The sequence below is a fragment of the Eurytemora carolleeae genome, unplaced genomic scaffold (assembly GCF_000591075.1).
Source record: "Eurytemora carolleeae unplaced genomic scaffold, Eaff_2.0 scaffold111, whole genome shotgun sequence".
In the NCBI taxonomy this organism is placed as follows: domain Eukaryota; kingdom Metazoa; phylum Arthropoda; class Copepoda; order Calanoida; family Temoridae; genus Eurytemora; species Eurytemora carolleeae.
Window position 1 is genome coordinate 360,954 of NW_019396201.1, and position 18,469 is coordinate 379,422.

The window sequence follows — 18,469 nt, forward strand, 5'->3', positions numbered from 1 at the left end:
CCCCCCCCCCCCCCTCCCCCCTCTTCTTTGCTCGACGGTGTCCTATTTACAAGACATGCTGTGTAGACAAGAAACATTTTTAATTGTATCTTCCCTGGACATTCTCCTAAATAAACAAACTATTTTCAACCTCACATATTTACTTCTTTTTAAAACAAATACTCGCCTAGAAACACTTAAAGGGTCGGTAAGCATAATTTCAAGTGACCCTCCATGCAAAGATGGCAATGCCCGATTCACAACAGTACACATAAGCGCTTTCATTGATCAGAGCTGAAAACTTTAGAATGGTGGATATCGGGATTAATGCTTAATCCACTCTTTTTCTTAATCTCCAGATTAAATATGGCTTGTTTTCCTCATGAATTTAATCCCCAGATAAGTCAACAGATCGGGATTAAGGATATCCCATTCTAAAGTTTTCAGCTCAGGTATTCATTAGATATCCATGGTTATAATATGAAAAACTAATTAATTTCAATTGCTGGTTTTCTACAAAGTGACTTGCGCATTTCTACCGCAGGAAAGTATGAGAATTAAACCCTTTAAATCCTAGGAAAACAACAATATTGTCCACATTTTTTACCAGATGAAGGATTCAACACGGGCAGCCGCAGTACATTTGAATTTCCGAGCCAAGTCAACCTTTCCGGTCCCAGTTTGTACTGTATCTAGCTCTATGGACAGGACTAACCGGTGCAACAAGGTTGACGCGGTCAGACTTTATGCTTCATATAGGTTGATTTTACTTTTACTAAAAGTATGCCACACTTTTTCTTAAATTTTTTGTAAGTGTTAAATGTCCCAAACAAATTGGATACATTTACAATCTGTTTAATCAGATATTTAGAATAAATAGTTTATGTTGACAATTATTTTAATCTGATTAAAATAAAACGATTTGAGTTCTGTTGCAAAAATGCAGATAAATCGATTTTTACGAGTTATTCTAGTTCTTGAGATCTAGGAAATGATAAAAGAGTACATACAGTACACGTGAATTTGAACAGAGGAGTACAATGCAGTACAGTGAGTTCGAAAAGAGGAGTACAATACAGTACAATGAGTTCGAAAAGAGGAGTACAGTACATAACAGCACAGTACAGTGCAGCACACAGTAGAGTTTAGTACAGTTAAGTACAGTAAAGTTAAGTGCAGTACGGTAAATACAGTACAGTGAGTTCGGCACAGAAACAGTATAGTGCAATACAGTACAGAAAAATCAGGGCTTAAAAATTAATTTCGATATATTTTTATATCCTCTTAATTAACAAAAATCGCTGATCTTTCATGTTTTTTTAAACTCTCTGCACACATCAATAAATGAAGAGGAGAAGGGGAAGGTCTAAGTTTTATTACAACTGTTGGTTAATAATCCTAAAATATATTTATTTATATCTATTTGTTTATTTTTAAGATTATTTACAGATTGTTTGTTTAACAACCAGTTTCATGCTGGCTTCGTTTAACTTTTCCCCTTAACTAAATCCTTGATTCTATTATTTAATGAAGGTATTGTTTGATTATGTTAAAACAAGCTTGTTATTAAATCATCGTTTCCGGTTGGGATTTATCTATGATATTAACTCAGTAGACTGGTCAACAACAACCTCCCCTCCCCCAAACAGGCGCAAATGGGAATATTTTGCAAGGGTTGGTCAGGAGATTTCCTCATTAAGTGAAATTTAATTTGTAAGGAGCTGCGCCATTACCTATTTCTTTTCATATAATGAAATTATAGAATAAAACTTTTTTTGCCAAAACCACCATTTGTCCCTATTTATGACCTGAAATAATGGAGAAATGAGGACACCACCTACTCCACCTTGTTGTGCATCCCCCTCCCTCTTTTCACGAACAACCTCTACAAATTGTCTGAAACGATACAGACATTTAGATATGTTGTTGGTGTATAATCTTTATTTTAAATAGTTTTTATTATCTTTATTGATAGAAATTATTTAATAAATAGATAGGGATTTATATATAACGGGTTTTCAAAGCTTTTTTGGTTGGAGCATTTTATTTTGAAAGATAATTAAAGCCATGTGTGAAGTGATTAATTAGTAAAATATTTTTAATAATTATAGATAAAGCTTGAAAACTAATGACATATAATTAAAGATGATTAAACATATATTTCCAATTCTCTAATCACCTCTATCGAAAGGTCGTTAGCAAGGACAGAGTAAACCTAAACATTAATGTATAAAAGTACGAAGACAGAGACCCTGAAAAAGCAGCTTCAAATCCACCAAAAATCCAATATTACCCCAACCCCACCCCACCTTTAATAAATCTGAAAATTGGGCCTTCGATACATTTTAGAATTTTAGACTCAAGTTATGACTTTCAATAGTCAATGAACATGAGACAGACCCATTTAACTTAATAAGTGATTTAATAAGTTACTATCAATCAAAACAACCAGAAATGGTTAGGCTGTAGCCCTGGCTAATAATTGTTTAGTAAAAAATTATAAAATGTAAAATGTATTTTTTATAATGTTAGCCGAAATATATATCTATCTATCTATCTATCTAGTAAAACTTTATGCTTTGTAACATCATGAAATACACTTGTGGATTGCTTTAATGTCGTCTTCCTATTCCGTAGTTTTCTGGTTCTCACTGTATAACTAAAGCTGGGGGAGGGAGAGGGGGGGTATATATTGTGAAAATGATACCGGATTACAGCGTTTTAGTTTGAAGGTGATATAAATTGAAGGATACATGTGTAACAATATCTATTCTACACATATGAACTATTTGTATCAAATTACATAAACAATAGATGAAACATTGAAAAAGTCAATCAGGACTTTGTTTAGAACTTTTAAGTAGAACTTATTAAGATTGTCCAATTAGTCTAATAGCAAAAGAAGAGATACATACTCATAAATTCTATTCGTAATAATTAAGATGTTTATTTTGTCTGTACTGCAAAAAAATTATAATGATATTGTCATAATAATAATGATAATGATTATGAAAGTAACATGTAAAAATGTGAATAAAAAATAAGATTAGATAAAATAAAGACTACAAGTGGCCTTAATTTTAGAATTTTTGCCAGAAAAATAAACACCCCCCCCCCCCTCCCCCCTCTTCTTTGCTCGACGGTGTCCTATTTACAAGACATGCTGTGTAGACAAGAAACATTTTTAATTGTATCTTCCCTGGACATTCTCCTAAATAAACAAACTATTTTCAACCTCACATATTTACTTCTTTTTAAAACAAATACTCGCCTAGAAACACTTAAAGGGTCGGTAAGCATAATTTCAAGTGACCCTCCATGCAAAGATGGCAATGCCCGATTCACAACAGTACACATAAGCGCTTTCATTGATCAGAGCTGAAAACTTTAGAATGGTGGATATCGGGATTAATGCTTAATCCACTCTTTTTCTTAATCTCCAGATTAAATATGGCTTGTTTTCCTCATGAATTTAATCTCAAGATAAGTCAACAGATCCGGATTAAGGATATCCCATTCTAAAGTTTTCAGCTCTGAGCTGAAAACTTTAGAATGAAATATCCAGATATCCCGTCGAATAATTAATCTGAAGTTTAAAATCATGCAGAGTTACTGCAATATTTAATCTCGAAATTTATGACATTAGCCCTTTTATGATATCCACCATTCTAAAGTTTTCAGCTCTGTTCACACAAAAAATGGCCTAAGATTATAACAGATTTTAAGCTCATAAGTTTATAAATAAAAACTGTAATTTTATAAAACTAAACATTCAGGGCGCTTAGCGCCCATCTTCGATTTCAATTGTGAACATTTTCTCTTCGTATAAATTGTAAAAAAAAAGTTTGCGATATTATAAAAAAATGTCGTGGATTTTTAAATTTAATGAAAATCCAATTTTNTGACAATTGCAAAGAAATATAATAAATGGTGATAATTATTTAATAACTGTCCCGTCTCTTTATTATTTAACAATAAAACAGGGGTTAATATGCTTTTTAAATTTATTAAAATTATTTTGTTTACGTGAAATTTGTCAAGATCTTAATAAAATTGAATTGTAGACTTTATAATTCTAAAGCTTTTTGTTCATATTTTGTCACACGCAGTGAGAATTCACTAGTAAAGAGTGTGCTTGGTCAGTAAGATAGATAGATAGATAGATAGATATATAGATGGTTAGATGGATAGATAGACAGATGATCAGTGATGCGTATGAACCAAGGTTAAGTGTTAAACTAAGCGTCAATTGTAAATTCATTCATTCATTCTTCTTTCTTTGCACCCTTTCTTTTCATCTTTCCTTTCATCCTTTCCTTTCATCCTTTCCTTTCATCATTCCTTTCATCCTTTCCTTTCATCTCTTCTTGCCATCCTTTCCTTTCATCCTTTCATCTTTCCTTTCATCCTTTCCTTTCATGGATTTAAACAGAGGGGGTATAAATGAAGGGATTCGTCTTAAACTCGTTTGTTTGCCAAAAAAATAAAAATGAAGAACGAAAAATAAGAGAAACAAATTCTGTCAACAACGGGAGAACCTGAAAAGCCAAACCGTCTATATTTAAGCTAATACAAATATTAAAGTTAAAAAAGTTTTAATATCTTTGCAACTAATGAGTGACTCGACAGATGACAGGTCGTCATTATTCATGGGTCCTAAATCTTCCTGAGAATCAATTATTTAAAGATTTAATGATATCACTAATGGAGATGTCTGCAAAGTTAATTGCACAACACACTTAACTCGGGCAAAAATATATTTACTGCAATATCTATTGAAAAGTGAGAAGAAAAATTTGAAATAGCTCACAGTACATAGTACAAAGTACACTGCGTTTACACAAAAGAACGTACATAGTACACAGTACATATTAAACAATTCACACAATAAACAATACACATGGTAAAAGTTTAAGATCTGATATTTCAATATTTCATGATGTTTGTATATCGGGCTATCGTGTAATTTATCTGCAATCACCAATATATCTATCTATTCATACAATATCTTGTATTCATAAACATATACATCTGTTAACTTACCAACATATACTAGTCTTTTTTTCTAGTCTGTTGTCTATTTTTGTATCAGTATACTCTTGTCTATCTTTGTCTAGTCTTGTATATTCTTGTCTATTCTTGTCTATTTTAGTCTATTCTTGTCTATTCTTGTCTATTCTTGTCTATTCTTGTCTATTCTTGTCTATTCTTGTCTATTCTTGTCTATTCTTGTCTATTCTTGTCTATTTTAGTATATGTTTGTTTATTCTTGTCTACTCTTGTCTATTCATGTCTCTTTTCTAATATTCCTCCAATTCTCCAGGTGTGTACAAGAGCACTGAGGATGGATATCTCCTATTCTGAATAAGGTTGGAGAAGAGTGGGAGATCCCAACCCGTCCTGGGATGGATGGAGTCTCTAGGTAGGTTGCTGTACAGTAGAAATGTTTCGTCGATTTGTCTATTTGTCAAATTTATATTTTTGAGCGAACACTTAGTTTATGGCTTAAACTTAGGGTTTTAAAACTTTCAGGAGACTTTTTAAAAAATGTAAGAATTGTAACATAATCTGCTCCTAAATCTAACTATGAACAAATTTTGGTTTCGTTCAGGCTTATATAAATTTTCAAAATAAACATTTTATTTGATTTCACAAAAACAAGCATCTAGAGAATTAAAGCCCATAGAAACCTTCTATGTTTAAAAACGGATAAAACATGCAGGAAACTCATTAGTTGTAAACTAAAGATATGGGGGGGGGGAGGAAAGGAAGAGACATTAAGAATGGGAAAAATTGATTTAGGAAAGTAATGAAAAGGGAAAAACAAGGATAAGAATATAGATAAGGATATGGATAAGGATATAGATAAGATTATGGAGAAAGTTATGGACAATGATATATGGAAAAGGATATGGATAAGGATATGGATATGGATATGGATAAGGATATGGATAAGGATATGGATAAGGATATGGATAAGTATATGGATATGGATATGGATAATAATATGGATAAGGATAAGGATAAGGATATTGATAAGGATATAGATAAAGATATGGATAAGGATATGAATAAGGATATGGATAAGGATATGCCATAAGAATATGGATATGGATATGCCATAAGGATATGGAAAAAGATATGCCATAAGGATATGGATAAGGATATAGATATGCCATAAGGATATAGATAAAGGTATGCCATAAGGATATGGATAAGGATATAGATAAGGATATGGATAAGGATATGGATAAGGATATGAATAAGGATATGGATAAGTATATGGATAAGGATATGGATAAGGATATGGATAAGGATAGGGGCGTGGGAAAGATTAACTAAATGAATCCGGAAAGGGAAGAAAAAGGAATGCAGAATTATTGTGATATGTGTGGAATGTGTTGAATGTTAAACTAATGAGTGATGAGTTTTAAACACTTTTACAATCCTCATTCATTCTTACGCGACAATATTTTAAAATAGATCTTATTAAAGGGACTGTGCGCGTAATGTTTAAGTGACCCTCCATGCATAAATGGCAATGCCTGATTTACAACGGTACCCTTAAAAGCTTTGTCTGATCACATTTGAATCAGACAGCAACGTTTAAAATTTTTCAATCTGATTATTTTTAATTGTAGATTTTCTATAAAAGTGCAATTTTACTGCAGGAAAACCTACAAGAATTATCAGAATTGAATACTTTAAAACCTAAAAGAACGACAATATCTTCCACATTTTTGATCAGATCCAGGTTTTAGGGGTATCGTTGTGAATCGGGTAGTGCCATCTTTGTATATAGGGATACTGGAGATTACACGTACAGTCCCTTTAAAATATTTTTATTCTATTTTTAGGAGTTTTGAAGACAGATTGAGCTTTTGCCGTTATGCAACAGAACCGACGAAAACGACCTTCCGGTCATCAACAGCAACTTAACGGTCATCCAGGCTACCATCAACAACAAGAGGGTCATCATCAATATCATGACGGTCATCATGTACAACCAACCAGTCATAAGGTCAATTACGGTCATTATGGGCCTCAGGGACCGGGAAGGCAGGACCAGAGTTGGACCTCCAGCCTTGAATATGGACCTGGAGTTCATGGACATGTGATTAGGGACCCAGTGGACTATGGACATGGTGGTCGTGGACCGGTGGTCAGAGACTCAGCTGACCTACACAATATATCTCAGGGAACCTTTACTCTAATACACTGACACCTTGTCTAAACGGATTAAATAAGGACCCTTCGGATTAAGTTAAAAACTTTAGGACTAAGTATGGATTAAACTATAAGGATTTAACAAGTTAAGGATTAAATGTGAAAATAAAGTTTTTAATAAGATGATTAATGTATATATATAAAGAAATCAAGGAATAAATGTTAAAAAGTAGATATATATATATATATATATATATAGATGGAAAGCTTAAAAAGGAAGGGACTGTCATAAAACTCTAAAAATATGACGATTTAAAGCTTGATTTTTAGTTTTTGTATTCAATAGAGTATTTTGATGGTTTACTGAATAGTCAATCACAGAATTTTGCCAGTTTTGGCCTACAAGGAACCCTGAATACAAGAAAACGGACTACACAAATTCCGCACAATCGTCTCTGAAGTCTCATCCTTTCTGGGTCCCCTTATATATAAAGTGCATAAAGTATAGTATAGCTGGTAGATTAACAACCAGGATTAAGGATTCTAACCATGTTTAGAAGATTACCATGAATTAGAATAATTAGCATAATCTTGGTGTTAAAGAAGACATAAATTTTACAACTATTTATGCACAGAGGAATAGATGGATAGTTGTACATGGGATACATGAATGAATGAATGAGTAAAGGTTTAACCCTACAGGACTCGGGGTTATCACATTCGCCCACTCTACAGACAGAAAGCCCACAGCTAACAATAGGAATACAGTTTATTCTAATATTTAATCGCAGATAACATAAATAGTTAACACAGTTAACGCAGCTAATAGTTAAAATAGAGTTAAACGTTGCATTAATAAGTATTGGAGCCTTTCTTTGCACATTATAACCTTTAAATAAACAATTTAACAATATTTTAATACAGTGTTTTCCTCTTTTTTGAGATGTCGCTTAAAATTAATAAGTATTGGAGCCTTTCTTTGCACAATATAACCTTTAAATAAACAATTTAACAATCTTTTAATACAGTGTTTTCCTCTTTTTTGAGATGTCGCTTAAAATTTTTTAATATTGTTATAAAAATGAACATTCTAAGTGTGCAGTAACTAACTTGGGAACCCAGCTTTGCCATAAATTCTAAACTTTACTTTTTAAGTCGACCAACTCAACTTAGGATTTGGAACCCAAACTCAGAATTTCGATATTAGAATTTGAGGCAAATTGGTGAAGGAATTCATGAGTTATGATCGGACATGGAAACAAAAAAGCAGAGACTACTTTGTAAATATAGATTACACTTACAAAATGCAAAAAAAGTTGAGAAATTTCAAAATGAAAAGGAAAGAAGACGACAATCATATTCCACTGTTTTCTGGTGACCCCTGTATTACATTTTCTGGTGACCCCTGTATTATATTTTCTGGTGACCCCAGTATTATATTTTCTGGTGACCCCTGTATTACATTTTCTTGAGTTGAAGGATAAAAATATTTGAAGATATGATGTGAATGATGAAACCGCGGCCATTTTATAAAATTCTCAAATATTTTAAAAATTTCAATATCTAATGATTTTCCGTTGAATTTATAGATTCTAGTTTAAATTGTTTCATGTTGAAACCATCATTTATATACCCTCCTATATCCCCTTCATTACTTAAACCTTAACAATGCCGAGAGATAAAACGGCTTTTATAAATTTTTGTTTTAAGTTTTAGCCGCCGAAGCTTTCATGCCAAAAGTTTTAATTTCACAGTGGTGAGACTAATAAAACATTTAAAATAATATTATTTTATATTTGATGGAAATAATAATAGATATATTTACCATTTTCATACATCCATGGAAAATAGAATAACAAATTGTTTAGAAAAATAAATTTTTAAAGTTTTTAAAGGACTTTGCTTTTTACCAGTATATTTATTCACTTCACAATTTTACCGCTAGGTTGAAAATCAAGCGAAATGGGTTCGTGTACAGTGCAAGTGTACAATTGTTGTGGTTTTACGTTCATCGGACTATTTAAAAACAAAACTTGAATCTAACGGTCGTCTTTTTAATTTCACAGTTGTATGGGGACCACTGCACAAAGAAATTATTGCAATCTATAGATTTCAAACCTTGAATTCAAGCCGGCCATTATACAAATTCTATTTAAAACATATTTAGTTTAATATTGTTATACAATAAACTGAAAATATCCCAGGTTCTCCTATCCGACATATTGAGAATGCACGGAATGGACGAGAAAAAGGCGGAAGATGGAGCCTTAGCGGATTTTTCCGACGAAAATCTTCTAAAAATAGCGGCTCAGAGAGTGATCTTTATCTGGCAAGTGAATCTTTCTCCGGGTTGAGAGGGAGAGGGGGGAAAACAGGGGGGAAAGTGACAAACAACAGCGGATCATTAACAGGGAACATAGTGAGTGACATTCCCCCTCCCCTCCCTCCAAAAAGGTCAAACTCAAGTGGGGGAAGATTTGTTGATTCTCATCCCGGAATTTTCCCCCATCTTAAACCCGACTCCCAGTATCCTGACTCCGATCCTAAACCCTACTCCGGGTACTACTTTCATCCCAGCTTTGGGTATGTCAAGATTGGATCCTATTATGATCAACAAATCTCCAACTGGAGCAGACCTGCTGAATGTTTGTCAAGTCGGTCCAGTGGAGTGGACTCAGATCTTACTAGTTCTTTGGACCTGGCCCTAAGGGACCTGGACCGGAATGTAGAGTCCAGTAGTGAGAATGAAACCGGGTCCACAACTCAAAAATTCGTCCCGCATTACAACAAAACTCGTAGTTCTTCTGAATCTCGTGCCTCTGCTCGATCATCTCGGAGCAGTAGTCAGGGATCATCTTTAGCTCGGAGATCCAGATCTGCAAGATCTGATAGTGGGAGACAGAGACGGAGGCGAGATGAAGGTTCAGTTTTAAATGAGTCTACTGAAGACTACTCTAAGGATGGTTCTGATAAACTAAAATTTAGGAGTGTCCCCACCCATTCTCCATATATTCACACCGCCCACACTGTCAGCCTTGGCCCTGGAGTACTGTCTTCTAACTATCCATCACAAAATCACAATACTCAACGTTCAAATCTCATCTCTCCTCCGGCTCCCCCTCCTAGGGATATGAGGAGAAGACCTCACCTTGATCCACAGCTTGCAAGACCATGTTCATACTCATTTGAGACAATACGAGTACCTGGAGAAAACTGCCAACCATCCCTCCGTGATCCTAAAACCCTTCCTGCACCCATTAACCAACTTCCCATCCCACCCCGAGTACCACAGAGAAACAGATTATCCCTCTCTGATCAGTATCTCTGGGACACTGGAACTCCTCCTCTCAGAGAATCTAGTCAAAAATCTGTTGCTCCTAAAAGAGGAGCAGTATCCATCCCAACCACCTCCTCCTCTCCTGCTTCTCCCCTGTTTATTGATCCTGAACCACGGAGCAGGAAGCCTATCCTTCTGTACTCGTCTACTCCTGTGGTGAATATTGATGACAGTGTATCTGATTATCTCTCCGCTACTGAATTCTGGGCACCTCATCAGCAAAGGTTGAGTTCGCCCCCCGACTCGTTGACGGATAATATGTCGGAACGAAATGTAAAAACTCCAAATAGAGACAGTGCCATAGTATCAAATATATCAACTCCCATCCCAAACTGTGATAGTCAATCGGTCAGTTCATTTGAGAAGTCTGGAAAGTCTAGTCCAACCTCGGTAAGTTCAAAAGACTCAGGTTGCTCTGAACCTAAAACTAGCAGAAGCCTATTATTAACCCCGCTACCTCTGGTTCCAGAAACCCTAGTTTCACCTTTATCTGGTTCTAATGAAGAATCTCTTCCCGGTTTCAGTACCAGGAAACGAAGATCTCATTTCCGCGAAGCAATTTCAGAACTTGAATCTGTTTGTAAGAAGATAGATGCGGACGAGGATTTATTGGACCGGGCGGAGAGACGAGATCTACCAACCCTTCATCAGGAGCTCATCTGGAGAGGACGAATGGAGACCGGAGATACAACCTCACATGATTCATCTGTAGAGCTTGGGTTCTCAGATATAGACAATATTATGAACTGGAACACTTCCAGTTCATTTGAACAACTCAACTCCACACCTTCAAGACCCAGGACACCAGGGAATCGAAGAGCCGGTGTCTCTGACAAAACTCTGGATGATATGGCATTCAGGATGAAAGCAAGTGCCAACAAGATTCCGACAACTATGGCAAATAGTATAGTATTGTCAGATCAGAGTTATCTTCTCCTATCCCCCTTGGAACAGAAGGATAAACTGCCTGGAGCAGAAGAACCTGTGGATGAAGATGAACCTAACATAATTGTTGATGATGTCACCTTCAGAAACTCTAGAGATGTTAACGCCGGAAATATTCGGGATCCCCAACCAAAGTTTGGTATCCCGGTGGGACCTATCACAGGAGGGGCAATATCTGACTATCTGCACGCTGTGCCACAGGAGAAATACCGCAGTACATTTCACCCTATGAAAAATCCTGACTTGGTTAAGGACGACCTGGCATTCCGTCAACTCCGGAAGGATGATAATCCATCTGATCCGGATCATTTGGGCATTGTAAAAGATCCGCATGGTATAATTCTACCACGACGGGTCTGGCCATTCAAGCAAGAATCAAAATCTTCCCATCCCGACTTTTATCCAAATCCCAATAGACATACCAAAGTGATGCGATCTTTATCTGAAGGCATGACAGAGATAATACGGAAGCAGAGTAGTAAACCTTCTGCTGAGATGAATAATCTCTTTTCATATCAAGATATAGATGATATTGAATCCTACAACTGCATGAGATACAGTCTTGAGAAGATGAATAAAGAGAAAGAAGAAGCAGAGGCGGAAAAGAAGAAGAAGAATAAGAAGGAGAATAGAAGATCCGCCTCTGTTGGGCGAACAGTCTTTGAAATCCTCAGATATGGATTAGGTTCTGAATCTGAATCTGAATCTGAATCTGAAAAGGCAGAGATTGAGATTGACAAAAAAGTTGAAATAGATGAAGGAGTAATTATGAATGAAGAAGTGGAGAATGAAAGCGTAAATATGAAAAATGAGGATGAGAGCTTTTACTCACAACAAGTGAAATCTCATCTGGGGAACCAAACTTTCCTCCAAGATAAGATAAGAGAAATATCCCAGTATTTAGAAAGACCTGGAGAAGAAAATAAACCCCTAGTCTGTGCAGAAGAAGGAGAAATGTTTGACGGAGTGATGAGTTTAGTTTCCTTGCCCCAGGACTCTAATTCAGTCAATCCTAGTTTTACAACGTCAAGCAAACCTACGGACCAATCAAATACCAACCTTGAAACTGAAGAGGAATCTACTGTTCAAATCTCTGATGCAGTTGAAAACAAGGCTTGCACACAGGAATGGAATGATTCAACTCTAGGATTGTTTTGTGTCGTGACGAATACATTAACTAATGGTTTGTTTTCCTTGTTTCCCAATAGTTTCTGGGTCAATTCTTATCATTGAGAAATCAGGGCAGGTTCAAATCTTAATGATAGATCTTAAACTTTAGTTTTAGGCCATCTGATAACTTGGGATTTTTAGCACTTTTCACTATCATAAACGATGTTTAAACATTAAGTTTTTTTTAGATTATTGCAGTAAAAAATGTGATTTTTTACATATTAATATTGCTTTTTTAGTTTCTCGTGGTGTGAATTAAAATGATTAATGAATCTATATTTGTGATGAATTTCAGGCCAAATCCATTCGTTTGATCCTCTATTAATCGCCGGCATTATAAATGGCGGGAAAGTGATTTATTGTTGAACTGAAAAATTGGAAGATTTCTGTATGGGGATCTAGGGTGGGTTCGGGATACAAATAATGAATTACGTTTTGGGGTTAAGTCTGGGATAAGATTAATCTATCCCTCTTTTTGTAATTTTCTGGCCAGACCCCAAAAATATTTGGAAACTGAAAAAAGCAAGAGGGATNTCTACTGTCGATTCTGATTTCATCTGAGTTAAAATCACGATGTCGAATTCAATTTATTAAAATTTGGCAGAGTATGGTATCATAAACACACCTCCTAGCATCCAATCATTCTCTAATCCAGGAGCCCGGTGAACCACAGCCTGTAATATATGCAGACCCAGGACACAACCTTGAGGAACCCCGCAAAGGCCATTTTTCCCCTGGGGAAGATAAAAAAGATGGCAATAATAATGGTTCTTGTCTAATAGTTCAAACTGTTCTCATTCCCGAGACGAGATCAAACGGAGAACTCTTGCTAGCACCGGAAGGAGAGGGTTGGGCGGAAAAACTCTCTTGGGAGAGGTCAGAGACCGAGGGACGGGCGGAGAAGGGGCGGAAGGAGAGTCTAGTCCACCGAGCAGCGGAGGCTCTAGGACTAGATGAGAAGGCCGTGGCAGGTGAAGAGTTTGGTCTGCTGACCCATCCAGCCACCCTTATCCTTGTCTATACCCTAGCTACCCTGCACAATATACTTGGAGTTGACCTACTTCAGGCGCTCTCTTATGCTGTACTCATAATTTGCATGCTTTGTCTTGTACTCACATGAACATCTTACATGTGTACTGTAAAGGGAGATTGGTTGTAATTCCTAGAGACCCTCCCCTTAAAGAGGGCCATGTCCGATTCACAACAATACCCAATGAATGAGATATCCTTATTTTTCAAGCTAAAAAGTTATGGTTTATTGTTGTTTTTCTAGTATGAGAAGTGTTTATTTCCAACAATTTACTGCATTGCTTATGTAGCAAGAAATCCGGAAGTAACTTTTATAGAGAAGTCACAATTGAAAAGAACCAATTTTTTAGAGAGAAATCATGGATATATCATCCATCATTAATCTGGAAAAGCTGTTCAGGGAACCGTTCTTGATCGGACATGTCGCTCTTTAAGTTTAGAATCCCTTGAAATTCCGTGTACAGTCCCTTTAAATAAATAAGTAAAGTAAGATTTTCATGTGAATTAAACAGTTTTGTTATCCTGTCCAGTGTGTCCAGAGTCCGAATTTAATGAATTTGAGCCGCGTCCCAAATCCGCCAATTTTTATTGAGAGCCGGCTTAAATATTGAAACATTGAATACAATTTTGAGTGGAAACAACCGTATTTGAGCCGCGTCTCAAATTTAGGTTGCGGCTAAAATTCTTTAAATTCGGCCTCAGCCTACCTCTCATTGATTTTTATTTCCTAAAATTGCAACAGAATGCAGAATTATTTTTCTAAACTTTCAGGAAATTAAAAAAAATATTACGATGAAGCACAGCATGGTGGGAGGTATTTGCAAAGGCCACAAACCTTATTGCACAGACAAAAAATTGGGTATCTTCTTTAACATTTTTTTCATCAATTATCCCTTTCGACCCCCCCCCCTGCCCCCCCATACTTGCTATATTCCAGTTCCCCTTCTTTTCAATTCCCCTCCCCCAAATTTCTCAACAAACCCGTCCCATCTATTGCAAAATTCGATTTCTCTAATTAAGATTATCATAGTATGATGTATTGAAAGACTGGAAAAACAGATTTTATGTATATATATTATTTAAATAAAGATATATTTATATAATATGATTCTGCGTCATAAACCTGCACAGGCATTAAATGGATAATGTACATACACCATAAAAGGATGAAAGTTTTAAAATTCTTTTTGTTTATTTTTGGAAGAAAAAGTTGGCATGTTTATGTTTGATTTTGAAAGGTTCATCCTTATTGGTGGGAAGGTTTTGCACTGGGTTCTTGATCTGAATTTTGTAATTGTTCAACCTTGGTTCTTTGTCCTAAACCTTGGTTCCTTATCCTAAACCTTGGTTCCTTATCCTAAACCTTGGTTCTTTGTCCTAAACCTTGGTTCCTTATCCTAAACATTGGTTCCTTATCCTAAATCTTGGTTCCTTATCCTAAACCTTGGTTCCTTATTTTAAACCTTGGTTCCTTATCCTAAACCTTGGTTCCTTATCCTAAACCTTGGTTCCTTATTCTAAACCTTGGTTCCTTATCCTTACCCCAGTTTCTTATCCTAAACCTTGGTTCCTTATCCTAAACCTTAGTTTCTCATCCTAAACCTTGGTTCCTTATTCTAAATCTTAGTTCCTTATTCTAAACCTTGGTTCCTTATTATAGATCTTGGTTCCTTATCCTAAACCTTGGTTCCTTATCCTAAAACTTGGTTCCTTATTCTAAACCTTTGTTCCTTATTGTAAACCTTGATTCCCTATACTAAACCTTGATTCCTTATTCTAAACTTTAGTTCCTTATCCTAAACCTTGGTTCCTTATCCTAAACCTAGGTTCTTTATTCAAACCTTGGTTCCTTATTTTAAATCTTGGTTCCTTATCTCAAACCTTTGTTCCTTATTCTAAACCTTGGTTCCTTATCCTAAACCTTGGTTCCTTATCCTAAACCTTGGTTCCTAATCCTAAACCTTGGTTCTTTATCCTGAACCTTGGTTCCTAGTCTTAAAGTTTAGTTCCTTATCCTAAAGTTTAGTTTCTTATTCTAAACCTTGGTTCAGGTTTCTAATCCTAAACCTTGATTTTCTAATCCTAAACCTTGATTTCCTAATCCTAATCCTGGTGGTTTCCAATCACCATATTAAAGCTTATCTTTTCAAGTTTTAATTTGCGTAATTTTTAAAAATTTTCCATTTAAATATGTTCTTTAGAAAAAACATCCTCGTTTTAGAACAAAGGCAAGTTCAAGAACATAATTTGAAAACAAAGGTTTATCTGCACTGAGAGCATAGTACAAAGGTTTATCTGCACTGAGAGCATAGCACAGAAAGGTAAAACATATTGTTGTGATGGACTCTAAATGTAATTTCATGAGTCCCGGCAGCAACAATTGAAAAATGACATGTCTGATTCCAAACTGTACCCTTAACATATATAGTAAGATCCATCTATTCTTCCTAAATTGTCTCAGCACAATAAATCCGCAAGTTCATTTACCAGGCTGTAAGAGATCTTCAGACGAAGGTATATTATGTACCGTAGTTTTACTTTACCAAGGGTTCCCTGGACCAATTTTGTTTACAAAACATCCAGAGCGCAGCGAGGTTTTTTTTTGTTTGCACCCCGCGGTTAAGTAAAATTTTTAATTTTCCGAAAAAGCAGTTGTACACAATTTTATCTACTTTTGAGATGATGCGAATTTTTTAACGAAAACTTTGCAAAGCGGATCTTTATTTTACTTAATTGTCCCCAGGGGACGTTTAAGTAACTAACGTTCCTCTGTGGGGGTCTGCAATGTTGGTAAAATGGTACACACTACACAGTCATTGCAGTTTACACATTGCAACAGGGTATAGGTTTTCTTCAAGGCAGTATATTCAGACAGCTGCTTGTCACAACGTTATGCAAATACAGGCACAAGGCATATCAACAAAATTATCATGCTGATTTGAGGCCCAGGGGGAGGGGTAATAGTCCTTTGAGGAGGGGGGGGGGCTTTGGGGGTCGTTTTAAGGGGTAGATTGATATGAAATAAGGGTTTCATTCACGAGTTACGTCGATAGACGTAATTTCAAGTGACCTTTCAATTTTAGAGTGGTAAGTTAACAATTCACAGCGGTACCCTTTAAACCTTTTTCACATAAACAGCGAAGAAGATATCGGGGGTTTCTCTCTCTTTCTCTTTTGCAGCGTAAATCCGATAGTCACTTGTTTTAAGAGAACCGGAATTAAAAATAATCAATATATTAATATTTAAAAAAGAGAGATAACTCCATTAACTTTTATTAGACACACATTAAAGGTAACCGTTGTGAATCATACATGTCATTTATAAAGGGAGGGTCGATTTAAAAAAACGTCAACAGTCCCATTCTGATTGGAAAATATACATGTTTATTAATGACTCGGGGATAATTATTTTTTTTACAAAATTAAAAATTATTGTTTTTTATATGTCCACAGCGAAGGATTCATTTTATGGTGTCAAATTCATATTTCTTGATATTTAAGGACAATTTTTTATATTTTTTGTTGCATAAGATGTTCTAACCAAACGTTGATTCAATATATTTTTCCTATTCTTATATATCAGAAAAAAAGTTGATTTTAGTACTTATACACAGTTTAAAAATAACAAAAAATGAACATATAAACGAACATGGTTACCCACAAAGGATGTGACTGTAAAGACGACCTAAAACTTTTAAAGTATGACGATTTAAAGCTTGATTGAGTAGATAAACTAAATGATTAAGCACAGAAATAATCCATGGCCTCAATGAACCCTGAATGCAAGAAAACGGATCAAACAAATTCCGTACAAGTCTCATCCTTTGTGGTTTAAACTAACAAAATAAACTCATTTTATTTGATTTCAGAGTTTGAGGAAGACGCCCCTGAAAACCCTCTCTAATCCTACCCTAACTACTAACGGAATCTTTGTATTGAAAACCCTACCTGGAAAACCCAACCTAACCCAACCAATTTATCCTATACTAAAATCAAGAGAAGAGAAAGAGTTGTGGAATTTTTTTTACTGGATTGACTAACTTTTAGAAAATATAATTCTATCAATTAGTTTATTAATAGCAAACAGCAAAAAAGTTATTGTCAATCTGCAGTGATAACCAGAAAACTCTGGAATAGGAAGTCGACTTTTAAACTCAAGTTATGACGTTTTATAGCGCATTGAACATGAGACACAGCAATTGTGCAACGTAAAAAGACCCATTTTACTTAATAAGAATTTGAGAACTTTCATATAAAACTAGTTGCTTCAAACAACTTTAAATGCACTTCAGAAATGCTATAATGTCGTCTGCCTATTCCACAGTTTTCTGGTTATGACTGTAGTTTTACAGTGGGATCTATAAAAATGGAATAGGAAGACGACTGTTAGACTCAAGTTATTATCTCGTTTACCAAAATAAAGAAAAAACAGCAATTTTGACAAGTCAATTTTTAAGCTATTGTCATAAACTGGTATTGATTCCATCATGCATGTATTAAATCAATGTGTATTTGATGTTGTTAAGAGCTTCATATAATTATTTAATTAAAAAACTAGATATCTGCCATTATTCCATTATCAGAAAGTTAAGAAGGCGACATTTTTTTAATTCTTCCGATGTCTCTTTAGTCTTTATATTTTAACCTGTATTTAAAACCATAACTTTGAGTCTTACATTCGTCTCTTTCTATTCACAGTTTTAAGGGTCTCACTGAGTCACTGTTACTGACTCTTTCTCCTCTTATTCAAACTCTCAGTGTGCTAAACCTATACATCCAGCTTTCAATAATTTTGTTGAATCTAAAAATATATATCTTATCATATATCTGTTAAATATAAAA

The 18,469-nt window shown here is 35.1% G+C and overlaps 1 protein-coding gene across 3 annotated transcripts in view; it reads left to right on the forward strand.

The window, feature by feature from the left end:
- The window catches only part of LOC111697958 (uncharacterized), a 62,888-nt gene extending 44,419 nt beyond the window's left edge, over nucleotides 1-18,469 (forward strand). For 2 of the 3 annotated variants that reach the window (XM_023468139.1, XM_023468138.1), the window contains exons 2-6: nucleotides 5,303-5,401; nucleotides 6,837-7,177; nucleotides 7,849-7,906; nucleotides 9,351-12,553; nucleotides 13,254-14,298. In XM_023468139.1, the coding sequence (XP_023323907.1) occupies nucleotides 6,869-7,177; nucleotides 7,849-7,906; nucleotides 9,351-12,553; nucleotides 13,254-13,718 (4,035 nt within the window). In that variant the 5' untranslated portion in view covers nucleotides 5,303-5,401; nucleotides 6,837-6,868 and the 3' untranslated portion in view covers nucleotides 13,719-14,298. Of the gene's footprint in view, nucleotides 1-5,302; nucleotides 5,402-6,836; nucleotides 7,178-7,848; nucleotides 7,907-9,350; nucleotides 12,554-13,253; nucleotides 14,299-17,496 lie in introns of those variants that run through there. The other variant, XM_023468140.1, reaches the window with a different exon arrangement.